Genomic DNA, 18,670 nt, shown 5'->3' with positions numbered 1-18,670 from the left:
CTGGTCACATTTCTCTCTATACAGCCTAGTAACCTTCTAGCTACGGCCACCGCCTTGTCACACTGTTTCATCGCCTTCAGATCCTCAGATACTATCACCCCAAGATCCCTCTTCCCATCCGTACCTAACAGACTCTCACCAACTAACACATACGCCTCTCTTGGATTTCTACTCCCTAAGTGCATCACTTTGCATTTCTTCGCATTGAATTTTAATTGCCAAACCTTAGACCATTCTTCTAGTTTTTTCAGATCCTTTTTCATGTTTTCCACTCCCTCCCGGGTGTCCACTCTGTTACAGATCTTAGTGTCATCCGCAAATAGGCACTTTACCTTCTAACCCTTCGGCAATGTCACTCACAAATATATTGAACAGAATCGGTCCCAGCACCTATCCCTGAGGCAAACCACTACTCACCTTCCCCTCCTCCGAGCGAATTCCATTCACCACCACCCTCTAGCTTCTGTCCGTCAACCAGTTCCTAATCCAGTTCACCACTTCGGGTCCTATCTTCAGCCCATCCAGTTTATTTAAGAGCCTCCTGTGGGGAACCGTGTTAAAAGCTTTGCTGAAATTTAAGTAGATTACGTCTATAGCTCGTCCCTGATTCAATTCTCCTGTCACCCAATCAAAGAATTCAATGAGATTCGTTTGGCACGATTTCCCTTTGGTAAAACCATGTTGTCTCGGATCTTGCAACTTATTGGCTTCCAGGAAATTCACTATCCTTTCCTTCAGCATCGCTTCCATTACTTTTCCAATAATCGAAGTGAGGCTTACCGGCCTGTAGTTTCCAGCTTCTTCCCTATCACCACTCTTGTGAAGAGGGACGGCTGCATTAGGCTATTCCTTTATTCAAGCACTGCCCAGCTCTGCTAGAAGACAAACCATTAGGCACTACAGCCTATTGCCAGAACTGGAAGGGCTGAAATTCCTAACAAATGCCACAGCAAGAAGACCAGCTTGCAATTGCGTTCTACCATTACAGGCAAAACACTTGCCACCGGAAAGGCAGTGGTTTTGCTTTGTTTTGATTCCAGCTGATAGCAAGATAACTTCCTTAGTACTTTCCAGGTTAAACTACTTTACAAACACCTTATGAAAGAGCTTTATCATTTCTCTACTAAATCCTAGCCATGGTACCACAGGTTGCCCTTCAAGCAACCGCTTATATGGCAAAAAAAAAAAAAAAGGACTTTGCATGCTACCGAATAAGCCCCATAGCTAGATCCCTGCCCACAACCTAATCTTGACTGACAGAAGATGCAGTAGCTAATTAACAAGAGAGACAATAAGGATTGTCTCCTTCTCTCAGAAGGAACTCCCTTAACACTGGTTAGACTGAAAAATGGTATATGGTTTATTTGAATTTGCTATACCACACAATACAGAAAGGCAGAACAATGTGGTTTACAATTCAAAACACATAAATGATTAGAAATATGAAAAGAATTACAATTCAATGTATAGGATAGTGGAAGCAGTCATTCAAATAGATCCAATCAAACACAGAAAGGGGTGAACAGACAAAGATACCAGACAAGCCTCATCAGGAAGAACACCATAAGCTAAAACCAAGTTTTAAGAAAAAAAAAAAAAAGAAAGCACGGTGTCTAATTTGATCAAGAAAAGAAAAGTCCAACACTGACTAGATTCAGGTGAGGAAGAAGCCCCCTCTCAGAAGAGAGAGCTCTTTGCAGCTTACTTTTCTAGGGCAAAAAGCAGGCTCTAGTGCAAAGAATGCTTTTCTCATGATTTCACCAAAGCAACATGACATTGCCTGGTCGGCGAGAAAGGGCTGCTTGTTGCTCAAACACAGGTGGAGATGGCCCATGCCAAGCTTTCTACCAGTTCTGTACAGGAGAAATTCCAGCAAGCCTCAATGTAAACTATTTGCCTCTATCGCTGAAGAAACAGTGCGTTGAAAAAGGATTTCTCATCTTAATGCCCTGGAATTTAGCTTAGGTGGTTAGGCTTGGAGCAGTGCTGCAGCCTCAATGGCCCCAGAGCAAAATTCGCTACCAGAGACAAAGCCTAAAGACCCAAGCTCCCTCAGAAAAGTTAGCACCGAGAAACCTCTCCCCTCAACCACACTGATGTACTAGAACAGAATAAACATTGCAGAGTTACAAATAGTGTTGTCAACTCTGCCAGTCCTGAAGAACAAAAATCAATTGTCCTTCATAATTTGAAGCCTCATTTGGGAAAAAAAAAGTGTTAGAAATGAGGGAGGGGAATGGAAGGATAGAAAAGCTCAAATTCCTCTGAGCTATGTCACGGCTCCAATCCAAAATATCCTTTTTTTTTTTTTTTTTCCAAATAAAATGAGCTAAGACTTTAAAAGCACATCCCCCCCCCCCCCCCAGCTCAACTGAAGCTCAGTTCTCCAACAGGCTCAAGAGCTATTTCAGTGGCCAGTCCAGTTCAGCAGCTGCAGTTAGACCATCATCCATCCTCTGAAGACAGAGAAATACTAGCATTCTAAGGCTGCACAGTGCCCTTATTGGGTGAAGCATGCAGGACTTTTTTTTCTCTGCTTCCCTCTGCTATTCGATGGGCATAATCCACAAGTTCAGGACTAGTGTGGTAAGGAGGCAAAGGAATGATTAATTTTTGTACAGAATTTTAACTGCCAAGCATTTGGCCACTGCAAGAGGTGTGGGTGTGTGTGTATATATAATTCTACCAACTCCCTCAAAGTTTTTTTTAAAATATCTTTATTAAATATTTATATTATACACTTCAAAAGAGATAATATTGAAATTTGCAATAAACATTAGTAAAGAAACAAATTTATCCTTATTTCCATAAGTTGAAATAAATATTCTTCTATCGACCTTAATATGGAGTTAGAAATAAAGATCCAAGAAAAAGGAAATCAAATTATACATAATAATTAAATTAAGGGATACGCTCTTAACCCAATCGCTTTTCCCAAGTTATCTTAAACAGTGTGCATTTGATACTCATACTACTACATTTACATTCACTGATTCCTTTGCAATCAGAAATTCCTCCAATTGTTTGGGTTCAAAGAATTGAAAAGTCTTAGATTGGTATAATATTCTACATAGGCAAGGAAATCTAAGTACAAAATTAGCACCTAGAGCCAAAGTTCTCTGACGCAAAGTCAAAAAAGCCTTGCGTCGTTTCTGTGTCTCTCTCGACAGATCCGGATACATTCTAACTTTTGAGCCCAAAAATTCTGAATCTAATTTTCTAAAGAAAAGTCTCAAAATAACATCTCTGTCCATTTCCAGAGCAAATGTTACCACCGCAGTTGTTCGCTGAGTAATTACATCCAGAGACGATTCAAGGAAAGATGTTAAATTCATATTATCTCCCTTTTGTGCATTAGGCACATCATTGGTAACACTAGTATTAATCTGAAAATATTGTACTCTCACCAAAGGGGGCAGTGAATCTCGCGACATTTCCAGAACTTCAATTAAATATTTTTTAAACATCTCTATTGTCCCTCAAAGTTTTTTAATTTGTTACAGTTGTGTGTATCATCTGCGAACAGGCAAACATTTCCTTATAACCCCTTCACAACATTGCTTTTGTCATCCTGACTTTTCCCCTTTTCTCGTTTAGCTGTACCAGATATTCCTCCCTATACTCTTATTTTTGAGATCTTTTGTATTTTTCAATGTTAAGCTTGTTGACCTTGACTTTTTCAGCCTCCTGTGTTTTTTAAAAAAACAAATAAAGAATAATTCTTTTACAAAATATCCCCATACAAATTGGTAATATAAGTGACCACTAAAGATCCTACCATCATTCTTTTCACTTGTTTATAAAAAGTGTTTATTAATCCAAAAGTTACAGTTCAAGAGTACTAGATTACATAAAAACTGGGGGCTGTGTGCTTCAGAAATAACAAAAAAGGTGAAACCTTAAGGAATATTCATTTATAACAAATCAATGGCAATTGTTACTAAAGACTTTGGATTAGAGAACTAAAGCATATTAAATGTCAGGCATTAAATTTACACTAGAAATATATAAATGTCCAAGAGTTTCAGAAGTATGAGCTCAAAACTTTCAACTACTGGCATTTAAAAAAAAAAAAAATCTACAAATCAGAACAATGGAAGTTTGTTGTATAAAAAGTACCTTCAGTGTTTACATGAAGCATAAACACAAATGTTCAGAAAGAATTGCACATATATGTTTTCTAACGTTTGAGGTACTATTATGTTGTACTTTTCCTCAAACAATTGTAAGCCACATAAGAGCCTGTCTTGGTGGGATTATGCAGGATATAAATGTTCACAATAAATAAATAAAATCCATGCATAACCACTGGAAAGAAGCGTATACTAATGCCCAGGATAGAAGATGGTCAAGAGGAAAAGGGGAAAGAAAAAACAATCACCTCTATCCTCTCAGGGAGGGAAACTGGTATAGTAATGTAATTAGTTATGCAAGCCCTGGAGTGAAGTACAGAGCTGAACCATCCAATGGAGGAGAGGGTCTTGCAGTTGTGGTTGCCCTAGACAAGATTACAATCTCAGTCTGGATAGACATTCCTCCCCACTGATACTAAGACTGCCCAATCAAATGCCAAATGACATGACTGTGCACAGAATGTTGGATGTGAATACCAACACTGCTGATGAGAGAAGAATTCAGCTGAAGGATGGTGGGCCTGCTCTGCAGCGGAAAAGTTCCTCTTTGCCGGATTCCCTGCCTTACAATCAATGACGGTTCATGGAGTACAGGCTGTATTAATGGCAAGATCTGCTAAAAGAAGCCTCCTGCACACCCACCTAAGAGGGACGTCTGAACTACTGGCTTAGGTCAGTTTCACTCAAGACAGGACTGCTGCTGATACGTTGCATTCCATTTGGTTGGCGTTCTTGTATAGAAACTTCTCTTGTAAATCATATTGACAGTGTCCTAAATTTTTCTGTGGGAATGGAGCAGATATCTGTAATGAAACAAGAACCAGCCAATCCAGAAACAAAAATGGAGCTGGAGAACCAGAACATTGATAATCTGAAGAAGCGTGATACTTCATTGATTAACAACTAGTTGTTGAATACCATAAGCTAGAAGACTTTGAAAATTACAGTCAAAGGCTCAACTTGCAGTTTGTTAGTTTTCCAGTAGAGGATGGTTCCCCTCCAATAAACATTTTTCCATCATACATGAAGATGCTGAAAGTCTCATCAGAGACTATTCCCCCAATCACTAGAGCTTTCTGTGACCCCCACCTCCAAGAACTGACCACCTGCCCTACTGTTACATTTATATTTCACAGTGGCAAATTTACCTCAGGCAGGTTGTCTCTCTCTAAAGAAGGGGTGGATATTCAAAAGAATAAAACCAACCTCATCCTAAAACCTCAAAGGAAATAGGAGGAAAATTCTAAGTCAGTGGTTCCCAAACCTGGTCCTGGAGGCACACCACTTAGTCAGGTTTTCAGGATATCCACAATGAATATTCATGAGAAAGATTTGCATGCAGTGGAGGTAGTGCATATAAACCTCTCTCATGAATATTCATTCTGGATAACCTGAAACTCTGACTACCTGGGGTGCCTCCAGGACCAGGTTTGGGAACCACTGTTCTAAGTTAAATATTAGCTTCAGAGAAAAGATGTTACCTCTGAATCTATAAATGAAGGACTAAGATAATATATCAAAATCTACACTTTCCTTGCATTAGAATGATACAAAAAATCAGTGTATTGTGCTGGATTTCTAATAAGGAGGAAAAAGAGCCTCACAGAGCTCCTAGACAATATGTCTGTCTACTGGAGCTAAAACGGATCTTAAATTGATCCTCTGTTCATCATTGGCTCTGAAAAAACCCCCAAAAAATAATTTTCTAATGTTTCAATCAACAGTGACAAAGATAATAGTTCCTTTCAATTGTTGCTTCACAAAATATTAGGACTAATTGTTGCTTCACAGAATATTAGAACAAAGTGTAAAATAAACACTTATCTATAGCGTGAGAAGACTTCAATCTATTTTTCTAATGGCGCTCCAAGCTTGGAGCGCCATTAGAAAAATAGATTGAAGTCTTCTCACGCTATAGATAAGTGTTTATTTTACACTTTGTTCTAATATTCTGTGAAGCAACAATTAGTCCTAATATTTTGTGAAGCAACAATTGAAAGGAACTATTATCTTTGTCACTGTTGATTGAAACATTAGAAAATTATTTTTTGGGGGTTTTTTCAGAGCCAATGATGAACAGAGGATCAATTTAAGATCCGTTTTAGCTCCAGTAGACAGACATATTGTCTAGGAGCTCTGTGAGGCTCTTTTTCCTCCTTATTAGAAATCCAGCACAATACACTGATTTTTTGTATCATTCTAATGCAAGGAAAGTGTAGATTTTGATATATTTTTTGTGATAAACTTTCCCTACCTTGTATACGTTGTTTAGTGGACTAAGATAATAAACATGACAAAAAATATCCTTAACTGAATATATTTATTACAGCAGATGGAATCCACATTTTTAAACTTTAAACTGCCCAAATTCTAAATAAAATTCAGGTGAATTTTTACAATATATGGTATCTCAAATAATTTTCACCTTAAACCAAGTTCTTGGATATCACAATGCAAACACTTCTTGTCACTGGACTTTATTATAATAAATAATCTAACTACAAGTCAGCTGTTACTCCAATATCAGATTAAGTATCTTAACTTTGTTACTCTACTGGTTAATTTTCAGTCTTAAACTAGCTAAATACCAAGAACTGATTCTTTTCTCTTTCCTATTTTACTAAAATATATTTTTTCTTTTCTTTCAGTTAAGTGTTTTTCTTGTCTGTCTAACAATGCCACTTATTTTTTGATGGGTTTTCTCCTTTCTTATATTCAGTTCTTCATCTATCTTTATGGGCATGTTATCCAGAGAAGATGGTTGAAGCACAGTAGTGAACATAAAGATGGCAGCACCAACTCCCTATCTTTAAAAATCAATTTAAAAACTGTAAATCTTCTTCTTGTGTTCCTCAAAATTAACTTTTCCAATAAACTGGAAAATACTAGCCCAACGCAATAAAAGGATAATTTAAAATGTCTATAACTAAACCCCTCTACCAAGTAGGGTACTCCAACTCAAAAAAAGTCCACAACTCAGCACAGCACTACTTCTGCTTCACTGCCTCACACTTCCAAGTTAAAATGCACAGGAACTTCTCTCAAATTTTTAATTCAAAAATTTCCTAAGAACATAAGAACTGCCAAACTGAAGACCGGTATTCTGTTTCCAACAGTGGCCAATCCAGGTCACAAGTATCTGGCAAGACCCCAGAACAGAAAAACAGATTTTTATGCTGCTTATCCTAAAAATAATAGAGCAAAACAAAAAATGTAGTAGAGAATATTCTAGGAGTAACCCTATAATCTTGTCAAGTTTGGAATGTTTCCAGAACCAGGTTAGGAATTAGTTCTTATGAATATAGCAACCTTAGCCCTAGAACAACACATGATATCCTTGCAGGGGTCAAAAGTGCAATGCTACAGCAGCATATGGTACTTCTCCTGTAAAAAGATCAAAGGCAATAAAAATTACAGAATTCCACGTCTTATAGCAAAAGCATAAACACAGCAACATTTAGATGTATTCACTTACTGGCCTCACTTCCCCATTGGTGTTGGTGTATTGTCGAGCAAGGCCAAAATCCAACATGTAGCATTTCCTGTAGGTTGAAGGCAATCGGCCCATGGCAAAATTGGACTGGGAAAAAAAATTTAAAAAATCACACACTTTCAGCTAATTTCAGTACACAAAAAGCTGCATGACCACTATATTAGCAATTCTGCAAATGTTATGCACCATCGACACATGCAAAATCAAAAATCAGGCCACCCAAAAAAACACAAATCAGCTCAGTGGTATTCTATAATGTAAGAACAGGTGCTCATATGTGCAGCAAGTCACACACATGTACCTACCCCAAAAAGAGGGGGGGGGGGGGGATGTTTCGGACACACCATAGGTGTGTACTGGGAGGGACCAGCAATTGAGTATGCAGGATGTAAACTTTGTTCCACTTTGTGAACAGAAAAAGTGCATTTTCTTATAGGATTAAATCAACATACTCAATACAGTCGCCTAACCATATAAGCATTCTAAATAATTTAGGATTTAAACTTCAGGCATGTGGGGGTGGGGGGTCGGTGCCAGGCAAAATAGTGGAAACTATTACAAAGAATAAAATTACAGAACACATAGACAAACATGGTTTAATGGGACAGAGTCAGCATGGGTTCAGTCGAGGGAAGACTTGCTTCACCAATTTGCTTCATTTCTTTGAATGCGTGAATAAAAATGTGGATAAAGGTGAGCCAGTTGATGTAATGTATCTAGATTTTCAAAAAGCTTTTGATAAAGTTCCTCATGAGAGACTCCTGAGAAACTTAAACTCATGGGATAGGAGGCAAGGTTCTGGTGTGGATTAGGAATTGGTTATTGGACAGAAAACAGAGGGTAGGGTTAAATGGTCATTTCTCTCAATGGAGGAGGGTAAACAGTGGAGTGCCGCAGGGATCTGTACTGGGACCGGTACTATTTAACATATTTATAAATGATATGGAAATCAGAGGTGATCAAATTTGCAGATGATACAAAACTATTCAAGGTTGTTAAAACACATGCAGACTGTGAAATATTGCAGGAAGACTTTAGGAAATTGGAAGACTGGGCATCCAAATGGCAGAAGAAATTTAATATGGACAAATGCAAGGTGATGCACATTCGAAAGAATAATCCGAATTATTGTTACCTGATGTTAAGGACCACCTTGGGGATCACTACTACTACTACTTATCATTTCTATAGCGCCACAAGACGTACGCAGTGCTGTACACTTGAACATGAAGAGACAGTCCCTGCTCGACAGAGCTTACAATCTAATCAGCACTCAAGAAAAAGATCTGGGTGTCATTGTAGATAATACATTGAAATCTTCTGGTCAGTGTGTGGCAACGACCAAAAATGCACATAGGATGCTAGGAATTATTAGGAAAGGGATAGTGAATAAGACCAAAAACACTACAATGTCTCTGTATTGCTCTACGGTGCGTCTGCACTTTGAGTGTTCAGTTCTGGTCGCCGTAACTCAAAAAAGATACAGCGGAATTGGGATGGAACTCCTCTCATATGAGAAAAGGCTAAAGAGGTTAGGGCTCTTCAGCTTGGAAAAGAGACGGATGAGGGGAGATATGATTGAGGTCTACAAAATCATGAGTGGTGTAGAACGAGTAGAAGTAAATTGATTCTTTACTCGTTCTAAAAGTAGAAAAACTAGGGGACACAAAGTTACATGGAAATACTTTTAAAACAAATAGGAAGAAATATTTTTTCACTCAACAAATAGTTAAGCTCTGGAACTCTTTGCTGGAGAATGTGGTAAGAGCGGTTAGTGTATCTGGGTTTAAAACGGATTTGGACAAATTCCTGGAGGAAACGTCCATAGTCTGCTATTGAGATAGACATTGCCCTGGGATTTGTAGTATGGAGTGTTGCCATGATTTGGGTTTCTGCCATGTACTTGTGACCTGGCTTGGCCACTGTTTGGAAAACAGGATACTGGGCTAGATGGACCATTGGTCTGACCCAGTACGGCTACTCTTATGTTCTTATGACTATAGAGACACGAAGGAACTATACAAAATTATAAATATTCTAACACCAAACTCTTGACAAAAGCAAACGAGGATCCCCTGCCAGCAAACAAACTCACCAGATTCTTCGAAGAGAAAATCCTTAAACTAAGGAACAGCATTGCACAGGATGACACAAACTTTGAAAACATCATAGATGAACTTGATCACCCACCAGAAAAAGCCCCAGCTAATAGGACATGGATCACTTTCACACAACCCACAAATGAACTAGTAGCACAAGCGTTAAGAAAATTCTCCTCCGTCTGCTGCATGCTAGATACATGTCCCAACTATTACTAAAAGTTGCCCCTGACCGATTCATAGACCAACTCACCTCCCATCTGAGTTACATGTTTCAGGAGGGCAACTTCCCAATGGAAAAAGGAGTAGAGGAGTGGCCTAGTGGTTAGGGTGGTGGACTTTGGTCCTGGGGAACTGAGTTCGATTCCCAATTCTGGCACAGGCAGCTCCTTGTGACTCTGGGCAAGTCACTTAACCCTCCACTGCCCCATGTAAGCCGCATTGAGCCTGCCATGAGTGGGAAAGCACGGGGTACAAATGTAACAAACAAAAAATCCCAAAAGATGCCAAGAAAAACATCAACAATGCCTCGAACTACAGGCCAGTGACATCCATACCTCTAACAACAAAAATAATGGAAGGCAAAGTGGCCAACCAATTAAAACAGACTACATCAACAAATCCCCCCTACTATACAAATCCCAATCAGGCTTCAGATCTTACCACAGCACTGAAACAGTGCTTATTACGCTATTGGCTAACTTAAAAAAGGAAATCACAAATGGAAAAAACATTCTTCTATTACAATTTGACATGTCAATTGCATTTGACATGGTCAACCACCAAATTCTCAAAAGAATACTTGACAAAATCAGCATTGGACGGAAGGCGCTTAAATGTCTCCTTGGATTCCTAACTACCAGACTCTACCATGTGAAGATAAATTTCTTTCTCTCCACTCCATGGAAAGCCGAATGCGAGGTACCCCAGGGCTCACCACTCTCTACAATTCTATTCAACCTAATGATGACGCCCCCACTCCCTTGCCAGATCACTATCCAAACATGGATTCAACCTCCTGATATATACTGATGACGTGTCTATCTATACCCCTTTTAGAAACAATCTAAATGAAATCATGAAAAGGATCAAAGACAGCCTAAACATAATGGAATCCTGGGCATCATTGTTCAAGCTCAAATTTAAAAAAGGAAAAAATACACTGTCTAATCATCTCATCCCCACACAATACCGACCACTTCTTAAATATCACTGTCATGGGTACATCCCTCCCAATATACAACAGTCTAAAAATCCTTGGAGTCACTATAGACCGCAATCTATCATTCAACAAACAAATCTCAAACACTACGATGAAAATGTTTCAAACCATGTGGAAACTGAAACACATAAAAAACTACTTTTCAAGAGACGTATTCCGAACACTAGTACAATCCATGGTCCTCGCCCATGCTGACTATTGCAATGGAACCTACGCCGGATACAGGAAACAATTACTAAATGAATGTAAACTGCACAAAATACAGCAGCAATATTCATTTTTGGAAAAAAATCAATTTGAAAGCGCAAGACCAGCAGATCAATGTCACAACAAAAAGATTTTATTGAAGATACCGTGTATGAACAAATCGCCCGACACGGGCCGTGTTTCGCCCACCTAGGGCTGCGTCAGGGGCTACAATGAACAAATATATAATAATTATCATAGATCATAATAAATAAAATATAACACACATATGAACATAATATATCAAATATATGAATTGACAAAAAACAATTAATAAAATATGGAATATTACTAGGTATACATAGAGAGTATACTAAAATAATTACATGAATAAACATATCGATACGCACTGTCCAATATAAATAATATATATATATACATGTACATAAAAGAGCATATATAAGAAAATATATATATAAAAGAAGTATATATAATGCAACAATTGTATGACAGTGCATATAAACATATATATAAAAGCATAATAAAATCTGACATCACGTAACAGCAAATCAAGGGCACTGGTATAGGTTATGAACTTCAATACAAATATGTAAAAAAAATTTATAAATGAGATAATAAAAGGCACATACCTAATTTGAAACCTTCGTAAAGGGGCAAAAATGGGGTGAGATGGGACTTGCGATACTTTATGACGAACCCCAGTAGCTCTAGCACCCGAACAGTCATTCGCATGGACTCCAGAGCACCCTCCTTCGAGGTGCTCTTCACCAGCCAATCGTCGAGATAAGGAAACACATGCACTCCCAAGTCTGCGTAGCGACGCTGCAACTACAGCTAGGCATTTGGTAAACACTCTGCGCCCAGACGCCAGGCCAAAAGGCAGTACACAGTACTGAAAGTGCTGTGTTCCCAGCCGAAATCGCAGATACTTCCTGTGAGCTGGAAGTATCGAGATGTGGGTGTAAGCATCCTTTAAGTCCAGAGAGCAAGCGAATGCTACATACCTGTAGAAGGTATTCTCCGAGGACAGCAGGCTGATTGTTCTCACTGATGGGTGACGTCCACGGCAGCCCCTCCAATCGGAAACTTCACTAGCAAAGTCCTTTGCTAGCCCTCGCGCGCCCGCGCGCACCGCGCATGCGCGGCCGTCTTCCCGCCCGAAACCGGCTCGAGCCGGCCAGTCCAGTATGTAGCAAGACAATACACTTCAAGGGAAGACACAACTCCAAAGGGGAGGCGGGCGGGTTTGTGAGAACAATCAGCCTGCTGTCCTCGGAGAATACCTTCTACAGGTATGTAGCATTCGCTTTCTCCGAGGACAAGCAGGCTGCTTGTTCTCACTGATGGGGTATCCCTAGCCCCCAGGCTCACTCAAAACAACAACATTGGTCAATTGGGCCTCGCAACGACGAGGACATAACTGAGATTGACCTAAAAAAGTTACCAACTAACTGAGAGTGTAGCCTGGAACAGAACAAACAGGGCCCTCGGGGGGTGGAGTTGGATCCTAAAGCCCAAACAGGTTCTGAAGAACTGACTGCCCGAACCGACTGTCACGTCGGGTATCCTGCTGCAGGCAGTAATGAGATGTGAATGTGTGGACAGATGACCACGTCGCAGCTTTGCAAATTTCCTCCATGGTGGCTGACTTCAAGTGGGCTACCGACGCTGCCATGGCTCTAACATTATGAGCCGTGACATGACCCTCAAGAGCCAGCCCAGCCTGGGCGTAAGTGAAGGAAATGCAATCTGCTAGCCAATTGGATATGGTGCGTTTCCCTACAGCCACTCCCCTCTTGTTGGGATCAAAAGAAACAAACAATTGGGCGGACTGTCTGTGGGGCTGTGTCCGCTCCAGATAGAAGGCCAATGCTCTCTTGCAGTCCAATGTGTGCAGCTGACGTTCAGCAGGGCAGGAATGAGGACGGGGAAAGAATGTTGGCAAGACAATTGACTGGTTCAGATGGAACTCCGACACAACCTTTGGCAGAAACTTAGGGTGAGTGCGGAGGACTACTCTGTTGTGATGAAATTTGGTGTAAGGGGCCTGGGCTACCAGGGCCTGAAGCTCACTGACTCTACGAGCCGAGGTAACTGCCACCAAGAAAATGACCTTCCAGGTCAAGTACTTCGGATGGCAGGAATTCAGTGGCTCGAAAGGAGGTTTCATCAGCTGGGTGAGAACGACATTGAGATCCCATGACACTGTAGGAGGCTTGACAGGGGGCTTTGACAAAAGCAAACCTCTCATGAAGCGAACAACTAAAGGCTGTCCTGAGATCGGCTTACCTTCCACTTGGTAATGGTATGCACTGATTGCACTAAGGTGAACCCTTACGGAGTTGGTCTTCAGACCAGACTCAGACAAGTGCAGAAGGTATTCAAGCAGGGTCTGTGTAGGACAAGAGCGAGGATCTAGGGCCTTGCTGTCACACCAGACGGCAAACCTCCTCCAATGAAAGAAGTAACTTCTCTTAGTGGAGTCTTTCCTGGAAGCAAGCAAGATGCGGGAGACACCCTCTGGCAGACCCAAAGAGGCAAAGTCTACGCCCTCAACATCCAGGCCGTGAGAGCCAGGGACTGGAGGTTGGGATGCAGAAGAGCCCCTTCGTCCTGCGTGATGAGGGTCGGAAAACACTCCAATCTCCACGGTTCTTCGGAGGATAACTCCAGAAGAAGAGGGAACCAGATCTGACGCGGCCAAAAGGGAGCAATCAGAATCATGGTGCCTCGGTCTTGCTTGAGTTTCAACAAAGTCTTCCCCACCAGAGGAATGGGAGGATAAGCATACAGCAGACCTTCCCCCCAATCCAGGAGGAAGGCATCCGACGCCAGTCTGCCGTGGGCCTGAAGCCTGGAACAGAACTGAGGGACCTTGTGGTTCACTTGAGATGCGAAGAGATCTACCAGGGGGGTGCCCCACGCCCGGAAGATCTGCCGCACCACACGGGAATTGAGCGACCACTCGTGAGGTTGCATAATCCTGCTCAACCTGTCGGCCAGACTGTTGTTTACGCCTGCCAGATATGTGGCTTGGAGCACCATGCCTTGACGGCGAGCCCAGAGCCACATGCTGACGGCTTCCTGACACAGGGGGCGAGATCCGGTGCCCCCCTGCTTGTTGACATAGTACATGGCAACCTGATTGTCTGTCTGAATTTGGATAATTTGGTGGGACAGCCGATCTCTGAAAGCCTTCAGAGCGTTCCAGATCGCTCGCAACTCCAGAAGATTGATCTGTAGATCGCTTTCTTGGAGGGACCACCTTCCTTGGGTGTGAAGCCCATCGACATGAGCTCCCCATCCCAGGAGAGACGCATCCGTGGTCAGCACTTTTTGAGGCTGAGGAATTGGAAGGGACGTCCCAGAGTCAAATTGGAGCAAATCGTCCACCAATACAGGGATTCGAGAAAACTCGTGGACAGGTGGATCACGTCCTCTAGACCCCCGGCGGCCTGATACCACTGGGAGGCTAGGGTCCATTGAGCAGATCTCATGTGAAGGCGGGCCATGGGAGTCACATGAACTGTGGAGGCCATGTGGCCCAGCAATCTCAACATCTGCCGAGCTGTGATCTGCTGGGACGCTCGTACCCGCGAGACGAGGGACAACAAGTTGTTGGCCCTCGCCTCTGGGAGATAGGCGCGAGCCGTCCGAGAATCCAGCAGGGCTCCGATGAATTCGAGTTTCTGCACTGGGAGAAGATGGGACTTTGGGTAATTTATCACAAACCCCAGTAGCTCCAGGAGGCGAATAGTCATCTGCATGGACTGCAGGGCTCCTGCCTCGGATGTGTTCTTCACCAGCCAATCGTCGAGATATGGGAACACGTGCACCCCCAGCCTGCGAAGCGCCGCTGCTACCACAGCTAGGCACTTTGTGAACACCCTGGGCGCAGAGGCGAGCCCAAAGGGTAGCACACAGTACTGGAAGTGGCGTGCGCCCAGCTGAAATCGCAGATACTGTCTGTGAGCTGGCAGTATCGGGATGTGTGTGTAGGCATCCTTCAAGTCCAGAGAGCATAGCCAATCGTTTTGCTGAATCATGGGGAGAAGGGTGCCCAGGGAAAGCATCCTGAACTTTTCTTTTACGAGATATTTGTTCAGGGCCCTTAGGTCTAGGATGGGACGCATCCCCCCTGTTTTCTTTTCCACAAGGAAGTACCTGGAATAGAACCCCAGCCCTTCTTGCCCGGATGGCACGGGCTCGACCGCATTGGCGCTGAGAAGGGCGGAGAGTTCCTCTGCAAGTACCTGCTTGTGCTGGAAGCTGTAGGACTGAGCTCCCGGTGGACAATTTGGAGGTTGAGAGGCCAAATTGAGGGAGTATCCTTGCCGGACTATTTGGAGAACCCACTGATCGGAGGTTATGAGAGGCCACCTTTGGTGAAAAGCTTTCAACCTCCCTCCGACAGGCAGGTCGCCCGGCACTGACACTTGGGTGTCGGCTATGCTCTGCTGGAGCCAGTCAAAAGCTCGCCCCTTGCTTTTGCTGGGGAGCCGCGGGGCCTTGCTGATTCGCACGCTGCTGACGAGAGCGAGCGCGCTGGGGCTTAGCCTGGGCCGCAGGCTGTCGGGAAGGAGGATTGTACCTACGCTTGCCAGAAGTATAGGGAACAGTCTTCCTTCCCCCGAAAAATCGTCTACCTGTAGAGGTAGAAGCTGAAGGCTGCCGGCGGGCGAACTTGTCGAATGCGGTGTCCCGCTGGTGGAGAGATTCTACCACCTGCTCGACTTTTTCGCCAAAAATGTTATCCGCACGGCAAGGCAAGTCCGTAATCCGCTGCTGGACTCTATTCTCCAGGTCGGCGGCACGCAGCCATGAGAGCCTGCGCATCACCACACCTTGAGCAGCGGCCCTGGACGCAACATCAAAAGTGTCATAAACTCCTCTGGCCAGGAATTTTCTGCACGCCTTCAGCTGCCTGACCACCTCCTGAAAAGGCTTGGCTTGCTCAGGGGGAAGAGCATCAACCAAGCCCGCCAACTGCCGCACATTATTCCGCATGTGTATGCTCGTGTAGAGCTGGTAAGACTGGATCTTGGACACGAGCATAGAGGAATGGTAGGCCTTCCTCCCAAAGGAGTCTAAGGTTCTAGCGTCCTTGCCCGGGGGCGCCGAAGCATGTTCCCTAGAACTCTTAGCCTTCTTTAGGGCCAAATCCACAACTCCAGAGTCATGAGGCAACTGAGTGCGCATCAGCTCTGGGTCCCCATGGATCCGGTACTGGGACTCGATCTTCTTGGGAATGTGGGGATTAGTTAATGGTTTGGTCCAGTTCGCAAGCAATGTCTTCTTCAGGACATGGTGCAAGGGAACAGTGGACGCTTCCTTAGGTGGAGAAGGATAGTCCAGGAGCTCAAACATTTCAGCCCTGGGCTCGTCCTCCACAACCACCGGGAAGGGGATGGCCGTAGACATCTCCCGGACAAAGGAGGCAAAAGACAGACTCTCGGGAGGAGAAAGCTGTCTCTCAGGAGAGGGAGTGGGATCAGACGGAAGACCCCCAGACTCCTCGTCAGAGAAATATCTGGGATCTTCCTCTTCCTCCCACGAGGCCTCACCCTCGGTGTCAGACACAAGTTCACGGACCTGTGTCTGCAACCTCGCCCTGCTCGACTCCGTGGAACCCTGTCCACGATGGGGGCGTCGAGAGGTAGACTCCCTCGCCCGCATCGGCGAAGCTCCCTCCGCCGACGTAGTCGGGGAGCCTTCCTGGGAGGTGGCCGCGGTCGGTACCGCACGCGGTACCGACGTCGGGGACCTCAACCTGGGCGATGGGCCAGCCGGCGCCACGCTCGACGGTACCGGTGGCGCAAGCACCGCCGGTACCGGAGGGGTAGGGCGCAACAGCTCTCCCAGAATCTCTGGGAGAACGGCCCGGAGGCTCTCGTTTAGAGCGGCTGCAGAGAAAGGCTGAGGGGTCGATGCAGGCGTCGACGTCAGTACCTGTTCCGGGCGTGGAGGCTGTTCCGGGCTGTCCAGAGCGGAGCGCATCGACACCTCCTGAACAGAGGGTGAGCGGTCCTCTCGGTGCCGATGCCTGCTGGGTGCCGAATCCCTCGGCGACCCAGAGCTCTCGGTGCCGACACGGGGAGGAGACCGGTGTCGATGCTTCTTCGATTTCTTCCGAAGCATGTCACCGGAGCTCCCCGGCACCGACGAGGAGGAAGTCGAATCCACCCGTCGCTTCCTCGGGGCCGAGACTGAAGAAGGTCGATCTCGGGGGGGCTGTACCGCAGGAGCCCTCAGGGTAGGCGGAGACCCACCCGAGGGCTCACCGCCACCAGCAGGGGAATGGACAGCCCTCACCTGCACTCCACCCGATGCACCACCGTCCGACGACATCAGCAGACGAGGTCCTGGTACCACCGACGTCGATGCAGCTATCCGATGTCTCGGCGCCGATGCAGAGGCCCGATGCCTCGATGCACTCGATGCAGGGGCGGCCGAGGAAGATGGTCTGGACGCTGACGACGTCGATGCACTCGAAGATCCCGGTGCCGATGCCGACGAAGAGCCCGAGAACAACACGTTCCACTGGGCTAGTCTCGCTACCTGAGTCCGCCTTTGAAGCAGGGAACACAGACTGCAGTTCTGAGGGCGGTGCTCGGCCCCCAGACACTGAAGACACGACGAGTGTCGATCAGTGAGCGAGATAACCCGGGCGCACTGGGTGCACTTCTTGAAGCCGCTGGAAGGCTTCGATGTCATGGGCGGAAAAATCACGCCGGCGAAATCAAAAGCCGAAATGGCGAAATTCGAAGCACCAAATTTAGAGGGAGAAAAATCTCGACCGAGGCCGAAAAAAGGCCTACCCCGACGACGAAAGAAAACTTACCGGGGCAAAAAAGCTGGAAGTACGGGGAGGATTTACACGAAACCCGGCGGGGGGTTTCCGGAGCACTTCCCGACTATGAGAAAGCTTTCCCGAAGGAAAAAAACACGTTCAAACGAATTGGACGCGCGAGGTCGACTTTCCGGGGCTCGACACGGCGAAAACACGACCGTACCGAGTGCGGACAAAAGAAGACTGGCCGGCTCGAGCCGGTTTCGGGCGGGAAGACGGCCGCGCATGCGCGGTGCGCGCGGGCGCGCGAGGGCTAGCAAAGGACTTTGCTAGTGAAGTTTCCGATTGGAGGGGCTGCCGTGGACGTCACCCATCAGTGAGAACAAGCAGCCTGCTTGTCCTCGGAGAATAGCTAATCGTTTTTCTGAATCATGGGAAGAAGGGTGCCCAGGGAAACCATCCTGAACTTTTCTCGGACTAGAAATCTGTTCAGGGCCCTTAGGTCTAGAATGGAACGCATCCCCCATTTTCTTTTGCACAAGGAAGTACCTGGAATAGAATCCCAGCCCTTCTTCCCCTGGAGGAACGGGTTCGACCGCTTGGGCCTTCAGAAGGGCGGAGAGTTCCTCTGCAAGTACCTGTTTGCACTGGGAACTGTAAGAATGAGCTCCCGGTGGACAATTTGGAGGTTTCCATTCCAGATTGAGGGTGTATCCTGACCAGACT

At 44.9% G+C, this 18,670-nt stretch overlaps 1 protein-coding gene across 1 annotated transcript in view; it reads right to left on the bottom strand.

Annotated features, from left to right (window-relative positions):
• The window catches only part of TTBK1 (tau tubulin kinase 1), a 416,732-nt gene that overhangs the window by 280,791 nt on the left and 117,271 nt on the right, over positions 1 to 18,670 (bottom strand). Inside the window, exon 5 of the mRNA XM_030195705.1 lies at positions 7,609 to 7,713. Within this exon, the coding sequence (XP_030051565.1) occupies positions 7,609 to 7,713 (105 nt within the window). The remainder of the gene's footprint in view (positions 1 to 7,608; positions 7,714 to 18,670) is intronic.

Source organism: Microcaecilia unicolor, chromosome 3 (assembly GCF_901765095.1).
Source record: "Microcaecilia unicolor chromosome 3, aMicUni1.1, whole genome shotgun sequence".
In the NCBI taxonomy this organism is placed as follows: Eukaryota; Metazoa; Chordata; class Amphibia; order Gymnophiona; family Siphonopidae; genus Microcaecilia; species Microcaecilia unicolor.
The sequence above is the reverse complement of the archived record's forward strand: the minus strand, read 5'-3'. Positions and strand labels throughout refer to the sequence as shown.